Below are 17,202 nucleotides of genomic sequence, written 5' to 3' on the forward strand. Positions count from 1 at the left end.
GAGAAAACCCACACAGACACAGGGAGAACATGCAAACTCCACACAGAAAGGCCACTGTCGGCCACTGGGCTCAAACCTAGAACCTTCTTGCTGTGAGGCAACAGTGTGAACCACTACACCACTGTGCTGCCCTTCTAGTTGACCTGCATTTATGAAATTTTATATGTTCATTACAATCCATAATTAGAAGAATATTAACAAGGAATTTTCAAAATTGTTGCATTTGCATTCAATTTTAAACTGAAAATTGACAGTTTATAACAGCTTGTAGGATGTTCTTAGTTAAAACAAGAAAGAAATGATTTTTTACCTAAACTTTCTTTAAAGTTTTTTTCTCTCAAGAAAGTGTTCACAGCGATATATACATTGTAATTATAACATCATCCAAAAGTTTTTGATTTTATTAAGTCCTGCATAGGGCAGCACGATGGTGTAGTGGTTAGCACTGTCGCCTCACAGCAAGAAGTCCTGGGTTCAAGCCCTGCGGCCAACGAGGGCCTTTCTGTGTGGAGTTTGCATGTTCTCCCCGTGTCTGCGTGGGTTTCCTCCGGGTGCTCCGGTTTCCCCCACAGTCCAAAGGCATGCAGGTTAGGCTAATTGGTGGCTCCAAATTGACCGTAGGTGTGAATGTGAATGGTTGTCTGTGTCTATGTGTCAGCCCTGCGATGACCTGGTGACTTGTCCAGGGTGTACCCCGCCTTTCGCCCATAGTCAGCTGGGATAGGCTCCAGCTTGCCTGCAACCCTGTAGGACAGGATAAGTGGCTACAGATAATGGATAGATGTAAGTCCTACATAAAGAGCAATATACAACCCACTCACGACCCTGACCAATTTGCATACCGAGCAAACAGATCCACTGATGACACCATCTTCATTGCTATATACACACTGTGCTGGATCATTTAGAGCATTGTGGCAGACCACAGTATGTGCGCTTGCAGTGCTGTGTGTCGGACAGAGTGATCAGCAACACCGGGGTTCCGCAAGGGACTGTCCTTTCTCCTTTCCTTTTCACTCTCTACACCACTGATTTCAACTACTGCATGGAGACCTGCCACCTCCAGAAATTTTCTGATGACTCTGCAGTGGTTGGACGTATTACCGGTGGTGATGAGAGCGAGTACAGGACGGTGGTGGACAACTTTGTCACGTGGAGCAGGAAGAACCACCTACAGCTCAACGTGATGAAGACGAAAGAACTGGTGATCGATCTGAAGAGAATCAGGGCTCCGGTGAACCCTGTTAACGTCTAAGGGGTCAGTGTGGATGTGGTGGAGGAATATAAGTACCTGGGGGTGTACTTGGATAATAAACTGGACTGGTCCAAAAACGTGGACACTGTACACAAAAAGGGCCAGAGCCTTCTCTATTTTCTGAGACGGCTGAGGTCCTTCAACATCTGCCAAATGATGCTGCGGATGTTCTATGAGTCTGTGGTGGCCAGTGCCATCCTGTACGCTATCATCTGCTGGGGCAGCGGCTTGAAGGTGAAGGACACTAACAGACTCAATAAGATCATCAGGAATGCCGGCCACGTTGTAGGCGTGGAACTGGACTCTCTGACAGTGGTGTTGGAGAAAAGGACACTGTCCAAAATAAAAACAATCTTAGACTGTCCTTCCCACCCTCTACATGAGGAGCTGATCAGCCACAGGAGCACGTTCAGTAAACGGCTGATTTTTCCACGCTGCACAACTGAGAGACGCAGGAAATCATTCCTACCTGTTGCAGTCAAGCTGTACAATGCCACTGTATAACTGTGGTACACTGTCTTACCATGTATACTGTATCCTTAACGCAGGTGCAATATATATAGGAATCATTGTATATAAAATCACTTCATTTTGCTTTTACTTAAGTTATTGAACTTATTTACATTTATTTTATTTTTATTTATTCTTTTCAGATGATTTTATCTTCTATTTTTAGACATGTTTACTTCTTCGATTCAGGAGCTTGGTAGCAAATTTGAATTTCCCTCCGGGGATTAATAAAGTAATTCTGATTCTGAACTCATATGCCAAGATGCCCTTCATTGAATACAGCTACACATTTAACACCATAATCCCTGGAAAACTGGTCATTAACTACACAACTATTTAACCAACTGTATTTCGACAGTCAAACTTAGCCAATATACATCTTCAATCTTGATCTTGAACACAGGATCCCCCAGGGCTGTGTGCTGAGCCCCCTTCATTACACAACCTACACTAATGACTGCCTCCACAGTAATGCCTCTAACACCATTATCACATTTACGGACAACGCAACTAATCTCTGACAACAACAAGACTGCAACGAGACACCTACTTGCTGTAGATCAAAAGGCGCAGGCTATCTGCTGGTACCTCATATAATGAAGGCTACATCAGTGGGCAGAGCGTTTTCTTACAAAGCCCTACAGTTATGGAACAGCCTTCCAAGTAGTGTTTGGAAATAAGACACAGTCTGAAAACATATCTGTTTAGTCAAGCCTTTTGTTAATGGTGTTTATGAGGTAAAGGAGTAGATCTGGAGGATCCTCAGACATAGAGTGTTTTGGTAAACTGGGATGTATGGATGCTGTCAGTCCCCCACTCACTTGCTCACTCGGGTTTGTTGACGGTGTAGTGGCTGGCTGCTTTATGTCCCGGGGCTCCCTCATGCCTGTGTTACCTTCTGGCTCTCCCCTTTTAGTTAGTTTTGCCAGAGTCCTTGCTTGCACTCAGCGCAAAATGTATACTGTTCCTACTCATCAGGTGACATTGGGCATACTTAACAACCTGTGTTTTCTCTCTCTTTTCTCCCCCCTCCCCCTTCTGTCTGTCCCTCTGAGTTACATGTCAATCCTGAGATTGAGATGCTGACCTCTTCTGCTCCTCGGACCTGCCTGATCCATCCTGATGCCCTGTGTCTGGCTGGAGTCTCATCACATCATTCCTGTGGAGGACGGCCCCATATGGACAGTTGAAAGTCACACTTGAAAGATGCTCTAATGTCAGGTGAAGAAGCATGGCACTCAGACTGCGTTCCCATTTATCTCAAAGGTGTTCAGTTGAGTTGAGCTGATGGCAAAGCATTTTTTCATGGACCTTAAATGTTTATGTTCAGGGGCAGTTTCTTTCCAGTCTTGCACTATACAATAGTACCTCACAATCACAGCACAGGTCACTGACTGTTACTAACAACTGGGTGCTGTCGCGACTCCAGGGCATATCAATAACTTTAACATGTCCAATAAATAAGAATCTGGCCAACAACTAATAATTTGTGCAATACTACAATATACATAAGAACTAAAAATTAGCGCAACTACGATGCAATATGTGCTACTACTAAGAATTTGCACCACAACTACTATGTGCAGTAACATGGGAATTTGTGCAATAACTGCAGTATGTGCATTAACTAAAAATGTGTGTAGGTTATCTGTGCAGTAGGGGTGTACAGGAGAATATGTAGGGTGAGTGGAATTGGGGCTCTTGCCTTTTCTTGTCTGTTATGTGCATGATATGTTAAATGTATAGTGGTGCAGTGGTTAATACTGTCGCCTCACAGCAAGAAGTTTCCAGGTTTGAACCTCACGGCCGACAGGGGCCTTTCTGTGTGGAGTTTGTGTTCTCCCTTGTGGGTTTCCTCTGGGTGCTCTGGTTTCCCCCACAGTTCAAAGACATGCAGGTTAAGTTAATATGGGACGGCCTTGGGCTGAGGTGCCCTTGAGCGAGGATGGTGGTATAGTGGTTAGCATGGTCCCCTCACAGCAAGAAGGTTCCGGGTTTGAACCCAGCGGCCGGCGAGGGCCTTTCTGTGTGGAGTTTGCATGTTCTCCCCGTGTCTGGGTGGGTTTCCTCCGGGTGCTCCGGTTTCCCCCACAATCCAAAGACATGCAGTTACGTAGGTTGACATGGGACGGCCTTGGGCTGAGGTGCCCTTGAGCAAGGTACCGAACCCCTGACTGCTCCCTGGGTGCTCTGGGTTGCCCACTGCTCTGGGTGTGTGCGTGTGTTCACTGCTTCAGATGGGTTAAATGCAGAGGATGAATTTCACTGTGCTTGAAGTGTGCATGTGACGAATAATAATAATAATAATAAAGGTTTCTAACTCCCAACTGCTCCCCGGGCGCTGTTAGCATGGTTGCCCACTGCTCTGGGTATGTGTGCGCGCATGTGTGTGTTCACTGCTTCAGATGGGTTAAATGCTGAGAGGAAATTTCACAAGTATGTGATGCATAAAAGTTGTGCTTTCTTTCAAAGACATGTAGGTTAGGTCCAATGGGGGCCGCTGTAATTGGTGCAAGCTGTTGTGGCTTCCCAGCTATAATGTGTGTGTAATATATATATATATATATATATATATACACACACACACACACACACACACGTGGCATAAGTTTACATACAGTGGCATGAATGTCATCTTGGATATGAATGTCATGGCAATATTTGGGCTTTCAGTCATTTCTTTGAACTGTTCTTTTTCTGTGGCAGAATGTACAGCATACATTTTTAATAAAAAAAAACACTAGAATTTGGTGTACAAGTTTTAATTTTTGGGGGGTTTTCTGAAATCAACACAGGGTCAAAATTATACATACAGGGTCAAAAATATACATACAGCACACCTAATATTTGGGTAAAATGTCTTTTCGCAAGATTCACCTTGACCAAACATTTTTGTTTACCATGAACAAGCTTCTGGCAGAATTCTGGTTGGATATTTCATGACTCTTCATGGTAGAATTGGTAGAGTTCAATTAATTTTTTTTCTTGGCATGGACTCATCTTATAAGCACGGTCCATATATTTTCAATAGGGTTGAAGTCAGGACTTGTTTTAAGCTTAATGTTAGCCTGCTTTATCCTCCATAACCAGCTCTGATGCATGTTTGGGTTCAGTGTCCTGTTGTAACTCCCAAGTCGTGTTCAAGTTTCTGATGGTTTATGTTGAAGAATTCTGAGGTAGTCCTCCTTCTTCATTATTCCATCCACTTTGTGCAATGAACCAGTTCCACTGGCAGCAAAACAGCCCCAGAGCATGATAATCTTACCACCACCACCAGCTGGTACAGTGTCCCTCTGTACACGGTGGTCTTTGTGGCCAAACAACTTGATCTTTGCCTCAGTTGACCATACAGTTCTCCTCCAGAAGGCTTTTTCTTTGTCCATGTGGTCAGCTTCAAACTTTAGTTAAGCTTGAAGGTGTCAATTTTGGAACAGGGGGTTATTTCTTGGATAGCAGCCTCTTAGTCCATGGTGATCTGAACTGTAGACAGTGATCCATCAGCTTCCAGTTCATGGCAGGGCTGTACCATGGTGGTTCCCAGGTTGTTCCTGACCATCCAAACCAATTTCCTTTCAGCTGAGGGTGACAGTTTGGGTTTTCTTGAAGCAAAGTGGCTTGGCAAAGTGACTACACCTCACAATAACTTGGATACAATTGTTTGAACTGATCTTGGAATTTACAGCTGTTTAGAAATGGCACCAAGAGACATTCTGGAGTTGTGTATATCTGTGATCCTCTTTCTCAGATCTATATTGAGCTCCTTGGACTTTCCCATTTTACTGTGTGTTGGTCAATCCAATGAGTGCTGTAAACAAACCCTTTTTATGAAGGCACAGAGAAGCTACCAGCTTCTCTGTGCTTGGGTTAAATAAAAATATCAGTAGTCAACTGGTGATAATTTATTTTGATTTTAACTGTTTAAAACCTACTACCTTACTGCTGTTGACTGGATATGTTTTGTTAGAAAATTAAATCTCAACCAAGCACTGACAGAAAGGTGCTAAACTACCTCAGCAACACCAGTGGATACCACTCACGGAACAAAACTCACTTGAGACTAAGCAACAGATTAAAGTAAATAAATAACTCAACATAAAACTTGTGCGCAGTTGTCTGTTTGCAAAGAACATGATGGAGATATCAAATTAATGGACTAAGACTGAATCAGACACACAAAATGAAAAGATCGATTCTTCAAATTTGCTCTTATTCAGTAAACAGTTTATTGTATAGGAGCCATTTTGCTGGTGGTGCAAGGGGCTCTTATAAAAGACAGTTATTTAGGTTCTCTGTGGTTCGCAGTCTGGTTATTGCACTAAACATAATAATACATATATAAGAAAAATCAAGTGATTATGTAGAATACTATAAACCATACTGGAGCAAATATTACAATGTTGTAAATTTATTTTATGAAAGTATTTGCATACCTGTAATATACACTAATCAGCCATAACATTAAAACCACTCACAGGTGACGTGAAAAAACATTCTACAATGGAACCTGTCAAGGGGTGGGATATATTAGACAGCAAGAGAATGAGTAATTCTTGAAGTTGATGTGTTGGAAGCAGAAAAAATGGGCAAGCATAAGGATCTGAGCAACTCTGACAAGGGCCAAATTGTGACGGCTAGATGACTGGGTCTGAGCGTCTCCAAAATGGCACATCTTGTAGGGTGTTCCCAGTATGCAGTGGTTAGTACCTACCAAAAGTGGTCCAAGGAAGGACAACCGCTGAACCGGTGACAGGGTCATGGGTGGCCAAGGCTCGTTGATTTGCATGGGGAAAGAAGGATAGCCCATCTGGTCCAATTCCACAGAAGAGCTACTGAAGCACAAACTGCTGAAAAAGTTGATGCTGGCTATGATAGAAAGGGGTCAGAACACACAGTACATCGCTGGATGCTTATACAGTATTTTGTCACAGTAATCTAATCTTTTGACCAAATCAATCTCTCAAATACATTTTTAAATATTGTTTTTATTGAGCTTATGTGGTAAACACATTCACCATGGAGTGCAGCATATGGCAGCATTATGATTTAAAAACACACAGGCTAACAACACCAGCAACAACAACAATATAATAATAATAATAATAATAATAATAATAATAATAATAAATAATAATAATAAAAAGAGGGACCAGAAAATGAAGGATAAAAACACAATTCGTGATGTTTCTGATTCTCTGTCCAGTTTGTCCACTTTTTAAGGCTCAGTTATACCACGCAGGGCATAATTATTATTATTTTTTTTTTTGGAAATGACTTAAAAATGTAAGATTGGGGTAAAAGTCACCTTGCAAAGCTTGAAAAGCCTTAAAGCCTCACTTTTAGCAAGGACCTTGAGTCAGTGACAAATATCACAGTGCGTTCATTCTTTGAAAATTTAGACATTTTAGTGAGGAAAAAATGGGTCATGACACATATCTTGTTTTCACAAGATATGTAAATTAAAAAAAAAACATATATATCAAATGTGACACATATCTTGTTTTTACTAGTATGGCCTACAAAGCAAGTGTACATCATTCATATTCTCAGGCACACATACATTGAGCAGGAACATGTCAGAGGCAGATAAGGATGGCTGGAACAGGACATGGTGACTGGACTCAATGATACACCTATTGCATGGTTAAATACTCGGTGTTCATACAGATGCAGTCTATTATTATTCTTATTTTACTGTATTGAGAAGTATCCTAATAAATAAAACGTAGATCATAATATCAGCACTATTTTCAAAATTCTTGTCACATACTCTCCCCTTCAGACGGAGTGTGCAGGAGAGACTGAAATTTACACTGCGGTCACTGAGCATTTCCTACATTGTATATAGCGTTTGTTCTCTGTACAGAAAAAGTGTTGTTCCCTTGTCATGCAGTATCATTGACCAGTGCTGGACCAGGCTAGCCAGGAGATCTGTAAGCATGTGCTGCAGGAGAGAGTGAGTATGGGTTTGTTAGAAGGCGACTCCAGCAGTGCTCAGATGAAGTTATATCCATGGATGTATCTGTGGTGCTGCTTCCGTAGGCAACATCTCCAAAATGTCCTTTATTTGCATGGTGTAGGTGAGACTGCTCCAGAAACTATGAAGACACTAATCCTACAAATATATGGGCAAAAACTTAGAATAATATTCCATAAAATGACTATCATCAAGGCATGAAGTAAAATTAGAGCAATATGAAGTAGGACACAGGACATTTCAATGCTGAATACACCATTTTAACACATTATCAACACCAAAGCATGACATACAACAGCATGTGTCTGTGAGTGTGCAGAAGTTTACACACGCTGAGAACACAAGCATACAAACAATGCCATATATTAGGAGTGCCATGCAAAATTATTGCATATATCAGTCTCTAAAACATGCTTGCACAATATCTGACAATAAGAAATACAGCAAGCGGGTCCTATTAACAGTACCAGTTTGTATATTTTAAGAATAGAAATTAAATAACAAAAACAAACAATAAACATATGAGGCCAAATTAAAGAAATCTATCATTAAATCCATCAATATATCTCCAAATATTAAGTAAAAAGCAAGCAAGCAAACAAACAAAGCTTTCAATATATCCATTAATAAATCCTTCATCATTAATTAAATGTTTGATAATTATTCAATAAAGCACGAACACAATTGTCAACTCATTTATTGATGGATTAATCTGAAAATCTATTAAAGGATATTTTGAAGGAAATATTAATGATGTATATATTTACTTTTAATGATTTTTCATTTGGCACTCTCCATCCTCCAATTTAAACATAGCCATAATTAGCTGCAATTACCTGCAGTAAACGGTACTATTATTGTAATACTACTTATGTCCATCAGAGGGCACCCTATTTCTTGTCTAATACAAAGCAATGGCTCTGAGAAGGTTTGCGTCATCGACAGCCCCAAAGCAACACTTTAATTTTCCCTTCATTACTGGCTCAGTCTTTGGCTGAAGCCTATAGAGGCACCTGTCTGTATGTCTATGTTTAATCGAGTTCGAGTGTGTTTAAGAACGTAATTGGCGTGCCAGCCTCAGGCAGCGATTCCACAGTCGCAGTGTGGCACCGCTGCGTACTCACTATTAAAGTGCCATGTTACATAACTTCGGTTTGTGATGTAATCCCCTGTGGCTGAGTGGTCTAGAGTGCTGTCCCGAGGAAACAAACACATTCTGCAACGTTTTTCTGAATCCTAGAGTTGACGTATTTCTGAGCAGGCTACTTTTTCTATTCATGTACCATAGCTTCTATCTCCCAATCAGACAAAGGCTGAGCTCAGACCTGCACAGGTCTCTAGTTTATTGTCAAAGCAACATGAAGCAAAACCAAGCAAAAATATACATGTTGTTTCAAAATATCCAGCATGAACAATATGAGGGAGACAAATGATCTGTCTTCAGAGAATCTCTGAATGGGATTTGGATGCAGACAAAATTGACAGGGGTTAGAATAGCAGCTCCTAGAGCTTTGGAGCATTAGCAAAGCGGTAGATTAGTTTGCAGTCGGCCAAGTCAAACAGAGTCGTGACTGGCTCTTCCCTTACCTGCATCACTCCTCGCCATCTTCTGGTGTGATTTCAGTCTCTTTGTGGACCACTACTTTGGTCACTGACATGTCGGGGTGCTGCTCTTTGGCTTCTTTAATGGCCTGAGCCAGGGCCTGGCCCCAGTGGCACCCCATAACGGCAACACAAAGAGGTGTAGGAATGCAAGTAATAAGAATTACGTCTTTAACAAATAATGTGAAGTGGAAGTGTGTGGAGAAAATGAATAGCTGGAGAGTGAATAGTCAGTTCTTTTACATTTAAAAAAAGAGCATTACTGAATGTCACCAAATAATAGGGAGAACTGATGAAGGTATATATATATATACACACTTAGTAATATTGGTTAGATCAGAGTAAGTATTCAAGTGAACATACTCGTCAGAATCCTGTGAAGCACTGTATCCACAGTATAGCTAAAGCAGCTGTTCAGTGTGAATGAATGGTGTGATTCTTACCTCATCATGGTCGATGTCTGCATCCCCTGAGATGACAATACGTTTCTCAATCCTGGTTTCTGAAACACCTCCCTTCACAGTCTGACAGCAAAAAGATCACACTTAAAAACATTTACAACAAACCAAACACAGCTCTTGGGTGTTTAAATATTGAGGACATGCAAAATAATGATCGTCTCAGGCTTCAACAGCCAAAAGGCAGCATTTAAGAATTTACTTGTTTGTTGTTAAATTATTGATACGTTTCTTGTGTCAGTCTTCGCTCATTCTTTCTCACTCCCCCCCATAACATTATTAGATGGTCCCACATGGATACCCTAAATGTTTGCACTTCACAAAACTAGTTTATACCAAAGTCTCACCCTCATCTGGACATTATTGCGGTATTTCACTCACGTGACCAAGTCATGTGATGCTGCCATTTTGGACGGCACGGCTCGAATCAGTTTGAATGTGAGGAAGGCGACAAACGAAAAACATAAAAGAAAAAGGAGCGAGATGCAGAAAACACCTTCACTATCCAGCGACGTAGGGCATTTACAGGGCGAGCAGAGGGAGAGGTATTTGCAAAAATTGAGGTTAGCAGGCTTAGACAGCGACGTTTACCTGCTTCCACCAGGATTGTTCACTGACGTACGGAAGTACACGAAGCCCTCGTCTTTACCTGACTTCGGCCCACATGATCTGTATACCTATGTCGTTAAAAACCCATCGCCATACACAGGTATTGATCTGAAAGCGTATAAGAGTTTGGATACCTACAGATATTTTGTGTCAGGCTGGGTAACATGCCTACATCAGCGGATCGTCCCTGGAGCCGGTGGTCGCCATCTGATTACAGCTAAGGTTTGTTCACATTTTCATTTACTTTCGGTCCTCAGGATAAACAAAATGTTATTAAATGTCATTGAAATAACTTCTTAGTCTGTTGAGACATGGCCCGTTATAAATTTGCTGTTACCAGGCAATGATGAAAAACTGTATTATTAGGGTCGGTGTAGTTGTAGCAGTCTATTAGCAACTAGCTGTTAGCACTAGCTAATGTCAACAACAGTAGCTGGTATGCTACTGTAGCAATGTTTACGTTCAGTCATTTGGATGACTGTTAAAACCTTTCAGTCTCAAGTTTTTCCTTTACTGGATTTACTAGTTTACTGAGCTAGCGCGCTCGGGCAAGCTGGGAGCCATCGCGCGCTAGCCTGCCGGCCGGCTGGCGCGCTCGCTAGCTCAGTAAACTAGTAAATACAGTAAAGGAAAAACTTGAGACTGAAAGGTTTTAACAGTCATCCAAATGACTGAACGTAAACATTGCTACAGTAGCATACCAGCTACTGTTGTTGACATTAGCTAGCTTGACGTTCAAAATAGTGGACACCGGGGCGTCACGTGACCCTGTGACATCAGGTGAAATACCTCAATAGTCTTTTTTTGGACTTCTCCCCATTTTGTCCAACCCAGTCGCCAGATCACACAACAGCTACTAACTGGGCAGGGTGAAAACCAACACGCGCTTCCTCATATCAAGCCAAACAACTGCATTTTTTCAAACAGCTGCTTAGGCAACCTCACAGTGCAGCATATCACACTTTGAGGAATATGCTATCTACCCTCTTCTGCATCCATGAAGCTCACAGAAACCCACAGTTGGCTAGCGTCGCTGTGTTGCCAGTGGAGAAAGAGTATGGTCTCCCTTCCATTCAGAGAGCACAAACACATTTTTACACTGTAGTATCCAACCGTAGAAGAGCAATAATTTATAAACTATCAGGTATCAGTCAGAAAAGGATCGATTCGCTTTTGAGTGTGAGAGGTTCCTCTCAAGATTTCTTCTTCATGTCATCCCAGGGAGCTTTTCCTTTTCACCGTCACCTGTGGTTTGTTCATTAGGGATTTAGAGCTGCTTCCAGATTTCTGCAGCTTTGTGACAAGGTTTATTGTTAAAAGTGCTACAGAAAGGAAACTGAACTGAATGTTATTTTACAGCAAGGATGATTGGTTTCATGCACCATGATCCATCAGGAAGACACATAATCTGATACTGTGGAATCACTACACAGCAAATTCAGAAGTGTTAAATTTTGGGTCTTAGTGAAATTTGAGCAAAAGTAGAGTTAATTTTACTCTGATAGAGTTAAATCCATTATATTTGACTTCAGGGGCGGCACGGTGGTGTAGTGGTTAGCGCTGTCGCCTCACAGCAAGAAGGTCCTGGGTTCGAGCCCCGGGGCCGGCGAGGGCCTTTCTGTGTGGAGTTTGCATGTTCTCCCCGTGTCCGCGTGGGTTTCCTCCGGGTGCTCCGGTTTCCCCCACAGTCCAAAGACATGCAGGTTAGGTTAACTGGTGACTCTAAATTGACCGTAGGTGTGAATGTGAGTGTGAATGGTTGTCTGTGTCTATGTGTCAGCCCTGTGATGACCTGGCGACTTGTCCAGGGTGTACCCCGCCTTTCACCCGTAGTCAGCTGGGATGGGCTCCAGCTTGCCTGCGACCCTGTAGAAGGATAAAGCGGCTAGAGATAATGAGATGAGATGAGATATTTGACTTCAGTTGATAAGTACCGGTAGTTGGTGTCAAAATCGGGTGTAAAAACAAAGCGTCACTAAATCAAACCTGTCAGTGTAACTGTATAAATACTAACTCTGAACTTCTAACTCTCAACTCCGATCCTGGGTTTTACACTTGAAGTGTTCATGTCACCCCGCCCGCTGCATAGACACACATCGATTGGCTGAAGCCAGAAGATCTACGTGCGCTTCACCGACTGCTGAACAAAGTAATGAACATGCTTTGATTTTTGTTGACCAGTTGACTTACTTTAGACCATTTCAGAAGCAATATTCTAATGAGAGTCAAAGGACATATATTGTTCCATAGTGTTACATTTTTTAATGCGACTTCATTTTTTTGGGGTGCAAATGTTTAAAATAAATGTTTAATTGTAAAACACAAAATATGTCCACCTTTATTTCAGCAAACTTTAATTTGAAAATCATTTTCAGGAAGAGCTGTATTTACACCTTTTAAGTGTTATGGGGCTAACGCTTTTATAGTCAACAAATGATCCTCTGAGAGCGTTAATGTCTAACACTACATATCAGTGTTGAGAAAAACTAACACTGGATGTTGTTAATAAGTGTTAACTTTTAACTCCAAAAAGAGTGAAAAATGACACCAAATTAGTGTTAAGGTACCAACACTGCAAAAAGAGTTAAATTAACACTCATGGGGTGGACCCATATAGACACTTTAAAAGTGTTGAAATTAAATCTGACAGTGTTAATTTGGGTATGCGGATTTTGCTGTGTACATGGCCAAATCTAATATTAACAAGCAATTCTACTTATTGACTACATTTTTATTTCCATATGCAGTGTTTCCCCTAAGTTTACTGGTTGGGGGGAGTTGCTGGATGAGGATGATCACCTGCAGGACCCCTCCCCGCAGCTCCTATTACAGAACATTTTGACCTGAACAAACAGTTAAAGGAGTCATATTTAAGTCTCATCTCATCTCTCATCTCATTATCTCTAGCCGCTTTATCCTGTTCTACAGGGTCGCAGGCAAGCTGGAGCCTATCCCAGCTGACTACGGGCGAAAGGCAGGGTACACCCTGGACAAGTCGCCAGGTCATCACAGGGCTGACACATAGACACAGACAACCATTCACACTCACATTCACACCTACGGTCAATTTAGAGTCACCAGTTAACCTAACCTGCATGTCTTTGGACTGTGGGGGAAACCGGAGCACCCGGAGGAAACCCACGCGGACACGGGGAGAACATGCAAACTCCGCACAGAAAGGCCCTCGCCGGCTGCGGGGCTCGAACCCGGACCTTCTTGCTGTGAGGCGACAGCGCTAACCACTACACCACCGTGCCGCCCATATTTAAGTCTTCACATTTATTTTAGAACAATAACGTGTAGAACCTTAAAGGTGTGTGAGTGTGTGTGTGTGTGTGTGGGTGCAGGGCACAGGGCAATATAATGGTAGAGGAAACACTGATATGGGACACCAAGTACAAGAAATGATTTCATATGAACATTAGAAAGTGGAAGCAGAAAATGAGGCTGCTCATGTTCATGAATTAGCAAGCAGTGATGGGAATAACGGCGTTACTAACGGCGTTACTTTTTTTAGTAACGAGTAATCTAACTAATTACTTTTTACATCGTTATAACGCCGTTCCCGTTACTTACAATAAAATACTATGCGTTACTTTATTAAAGCTGTTCTCATCTGGCACGCTGCTCGTTCAGCCTTTCTTTAGTCTGCTTTAGTGTGGGGCGGGGAGACACGAGACAACGGTACAGTAAGCCAATCAGAGTAGATTTGGACAACAGACGTAGGTAGGCTCCGCCTACTGCACTACTGCGCGCTCTTTCAATCAGAAGACACAGCGATGGCGAGCGGTCAGCCCAGCACTGCGCTTTCACACTGGAAATACAGCCAGGACTTTTCATTACTTGAAATAAAAGGCAAGAGTGTTTACGTGCAATGCACATTATGTCGAGGAACAAAGTGTTTGTCCTCGTCAGTGGCCAGTAATTAGTAACAATTTTAATAACTACAAAAATATATTACATTTGATAGATGTCTTATCTCACACTGTCCCACAAAAATATTAATATAGTGTAGATAACATTACTAATTGGTTCTGTTAAGTGTCCATTTCAGTCATTAAACACATTTAACATTCACTTTTATTATGATTACACTAATTGAATTTGATTTTTTTGAGGGGGAACAAAATGTAACGGAATAATTACTTTCCCTGGTAATTAGTTACTTTTATGACAAAGTAACTCCGTTACTAACTCAGTTACTTTTTGGGAAAAGTAACTAGTAACTATAACTAATTACTTTTTGAAAGTAACGTGCCCAACACTGTTAGCAAGCCATACCTTAGTGATGTGTGTGGTGGTGGTTGTACTGGTGGTTTCGGAGGTGATGGTCTGTGCACTCATCAGAATCCCCGGCTCTTTGTCACTGTCCGTATCACCCTGTCACCAAGACAAAAGCGATGTTGTGATAGATTGCATGAGGAGAAAATGCCTTCTCAAATATCACCTTCCAGACTATCCCTGCTCCTGACTCTTTCTTCCACCAGAGTTCTGCCTCCCCAGTCACCCCAACCTCCTGAGTTTTACCTGTTCCTAATTTCCTGTTGTGTATGCACAACCTAACAGATGACTGCTGTCCGTACAATTACTGAATGTACTCCATTACTGTGCAGAATTTGTCACCCACCCTCGTTCCCTTGAGTTAATGAAAAGAGACCATAGCAGGACCAGATATTAATTGGGTGTTGACTCATTCTCAGCATAGCAGTGATGCTGAAGTAGAAGTGTATGACGTGGAGCAGCACTGTGTGAGTTTTGCACATTGTGTACACTTGTTGGCCATTTTATTAGACACGTTTTCCCTATTGGTTCACATTGTATGCGTAGAGTTGGAGACTATAGCTAATTTTCCCAGGCACAATTTGAGTTTATCAGCTTTTAGCTCTTCTTAGGCCAAGTTTACATTAGACCGTATCTGTCACGTTTTCTTCGCGGATGCACTGTCCGTTTACATTAAAACGACTGGAAACGCCGGGAAACGGGAATCCGCCAGCGTCCACGTATTCAATCCAGATCGTGTCTGGTCCGGTGCTGTGTAAACATTGAGAATACGCGGATACGCTGTGCTGAGCTCTAGCTGGCGTCGTCATTGGACAACGTCACTGTGACATCCACCTTCCTGATTCGCTGGCGTTGGTCATGTGACGCGACTGCTGAAAAACGGCGCGGACTTCCGCCTTGTATCACCTTTCATTAAAGAGTATAAAAGTATGAAAATACTGCAAATACTGATGCAAATACTGCCCATTGTGTAGTTATGATTGTCTTTAGGCTTGCCATCCTTCCACTTGCAAGTGGTAAGTGACGCGCATGCCCGATATGCACTGAGAGCACACACACAGCGGCTCAGTCCCGAATCACTGCTCGTGCACTTCACTCGCGCGCTCTGTGAGCTGTGCAGGGCCGGAGTGCGCACCCTCCAGAGGGCACTCGCTGTTCAGGGCGGAGTGATTTGGAGCGCAGGATGCCTGCGGAGCCGAGCGTATCCGTGTATTGGCGTTGCTGTGTGCACGCAAATCGTGTATTGGCGTTGCTGTGTGCACGCTAATCGTTTTAAAAACATTAATCTGATGATCCGCTGATACGGTCTAATGTAAACCCCACCTTAGTGATGATTTCTGATCACAGGACTGCTGTTGGCTGTACATGTTTGATTGCTGTACGGTTACACGATCCAATCAGGGAAAGAACAAAATCTGATTTGAGTGTTAATGCCAGTTAGATAAAGGCCATGTGTGCTCGCTGTGTTGTTTTTCAGTGATGTGTGCTGGCTGTGTTGGTTTTCAGTGATCAATGCATTACTTTTTTTCTGTAATATTTTAAAATTATAAAGAATATTCTTTACTTTACATTTTAACTGTATTAACCTGAAACAATAAAAACAGTTTGAATAGTTTTTGTTTCAAACTGTGTATATAAAAAAGCAAGTGCATGGAGACTCTCTGTAAAAGCTTCACTATTCCAGCCTGTGTGTCTGCATGCTAAAACATGCTGTGATGTGTTTTCTGATATCTGCAGAGTAGCAGTGTACCTTCAGAGCTTCGTATGTTATGGTCTTCATTTCCGTGTGGATCACTGGCATTTCCTGTGCCACCAGTGTCTCCGTCTCACCTGACAACGCACTACTAAAGGTAATGACCTCTGTCTGGAGCAGTGATGAAACCTTCATAAAGAAAGAAAGAAAGAAAGAAAGAGCAGATAATACAATGTCAGTTTTCAACTCTTTTCTCTTTCTCTCTCTCTCACACACACACACACACACACACACACACACACACACACACACACACACACACACACACACACAGAGCTCATTGGACACATCCTGTCAGCTGTTGGTGTGGCATGGATGAGACAAAAAAAAAAAGAGAATAATAATTTGGACCTGTTAAAGCTCATGGGCAACGGTTTTAATTTTATGCACATTTGAAACTTTATATGTTAAAAAAACCCTCTGTAATTTTCTTCTGGTCCCAAGAAGTATTGTTAATAAGTAATAATTAAAATAAGTTAGCGCAGATCGTGGCGAATTTCTGTTCGGCTATTTTCATGACCACTCTGCACGTGACGTCATTTAAGCCAAACAAACCGCTTGAGTTGAGTCCACTTCCGTTTACTTACAGTGCCGTTCGGCTTGAGTGCAGACGTGCGTTCAGGAATTTCCAAAGAAAACCCATGCCTTATTGTTGTGCAGTGAACTGTAACAACGGGACTGGTTAAGGAAGAAGTTTTTACCTTTTACCAAGAGAGGAGAAGAGGCAGAGAGAGTGGACTGGCTTTTTCTGGAAGAGGAG

At 42.1% G+C, this 17,202-nt stretch overlaps 1 protein-coding gene across 1 annotated transcript in view; it reads right to left on the reverse strand.

Moving 5' to 3' along the window:
- Positions 1-7,771: 7,771 nt before the first annotated feature.
- epb41l3a (erythrocyte membrane protein band 4.1-like 3a) overlaps positions 7,772-17,202 on the reverse strand; it is a 185,221-nt gene continuing 175,790 nt past the window's right edge. Inside the window, exons 21-25 of the mRNA XM_060922394.1 lie at positions 16,440-16,571; positions 14,690-14,788; positions 9,785-9,865; positions 9,327-9,442; positions 7,772-7,877 (exon numbers count right to left, since the gene is read on the reverse strand). Of these exons, the coding sequence (XP_060778377.1) occupies positions 9,332-9,442; positions 9,785-9,865; positions 14,690-14,788; positions 16,440-16,571 (423 nt within the window). The 3' untranslated portion in view covers positions 7,772-7,877; positions 9,327-9,331. The remainder of the gene's footprint in view (positions 7,878-9,326; positions 9,443-9,784; positions 9,866-14,689; positions 14,789-16,439; positions 16,572-17,202) is intronic.

The sequence above is a fragment of the Neoarius graeffei genome, chromosome 5 (assembly GCF_027579695.1).
Source record: "Neoarius graeffei isolate fNeoGra1 chromosome 5, fNeoGra1.pri, whole genome shotgun sequence".
Taxonomy (NCBI): domain Eukaryota; kingdom Metazoa; phylum Chordata; class Actinopteri; order Siluriformes; family Ariidae; genus Neoarius; species Neoarius graeffei.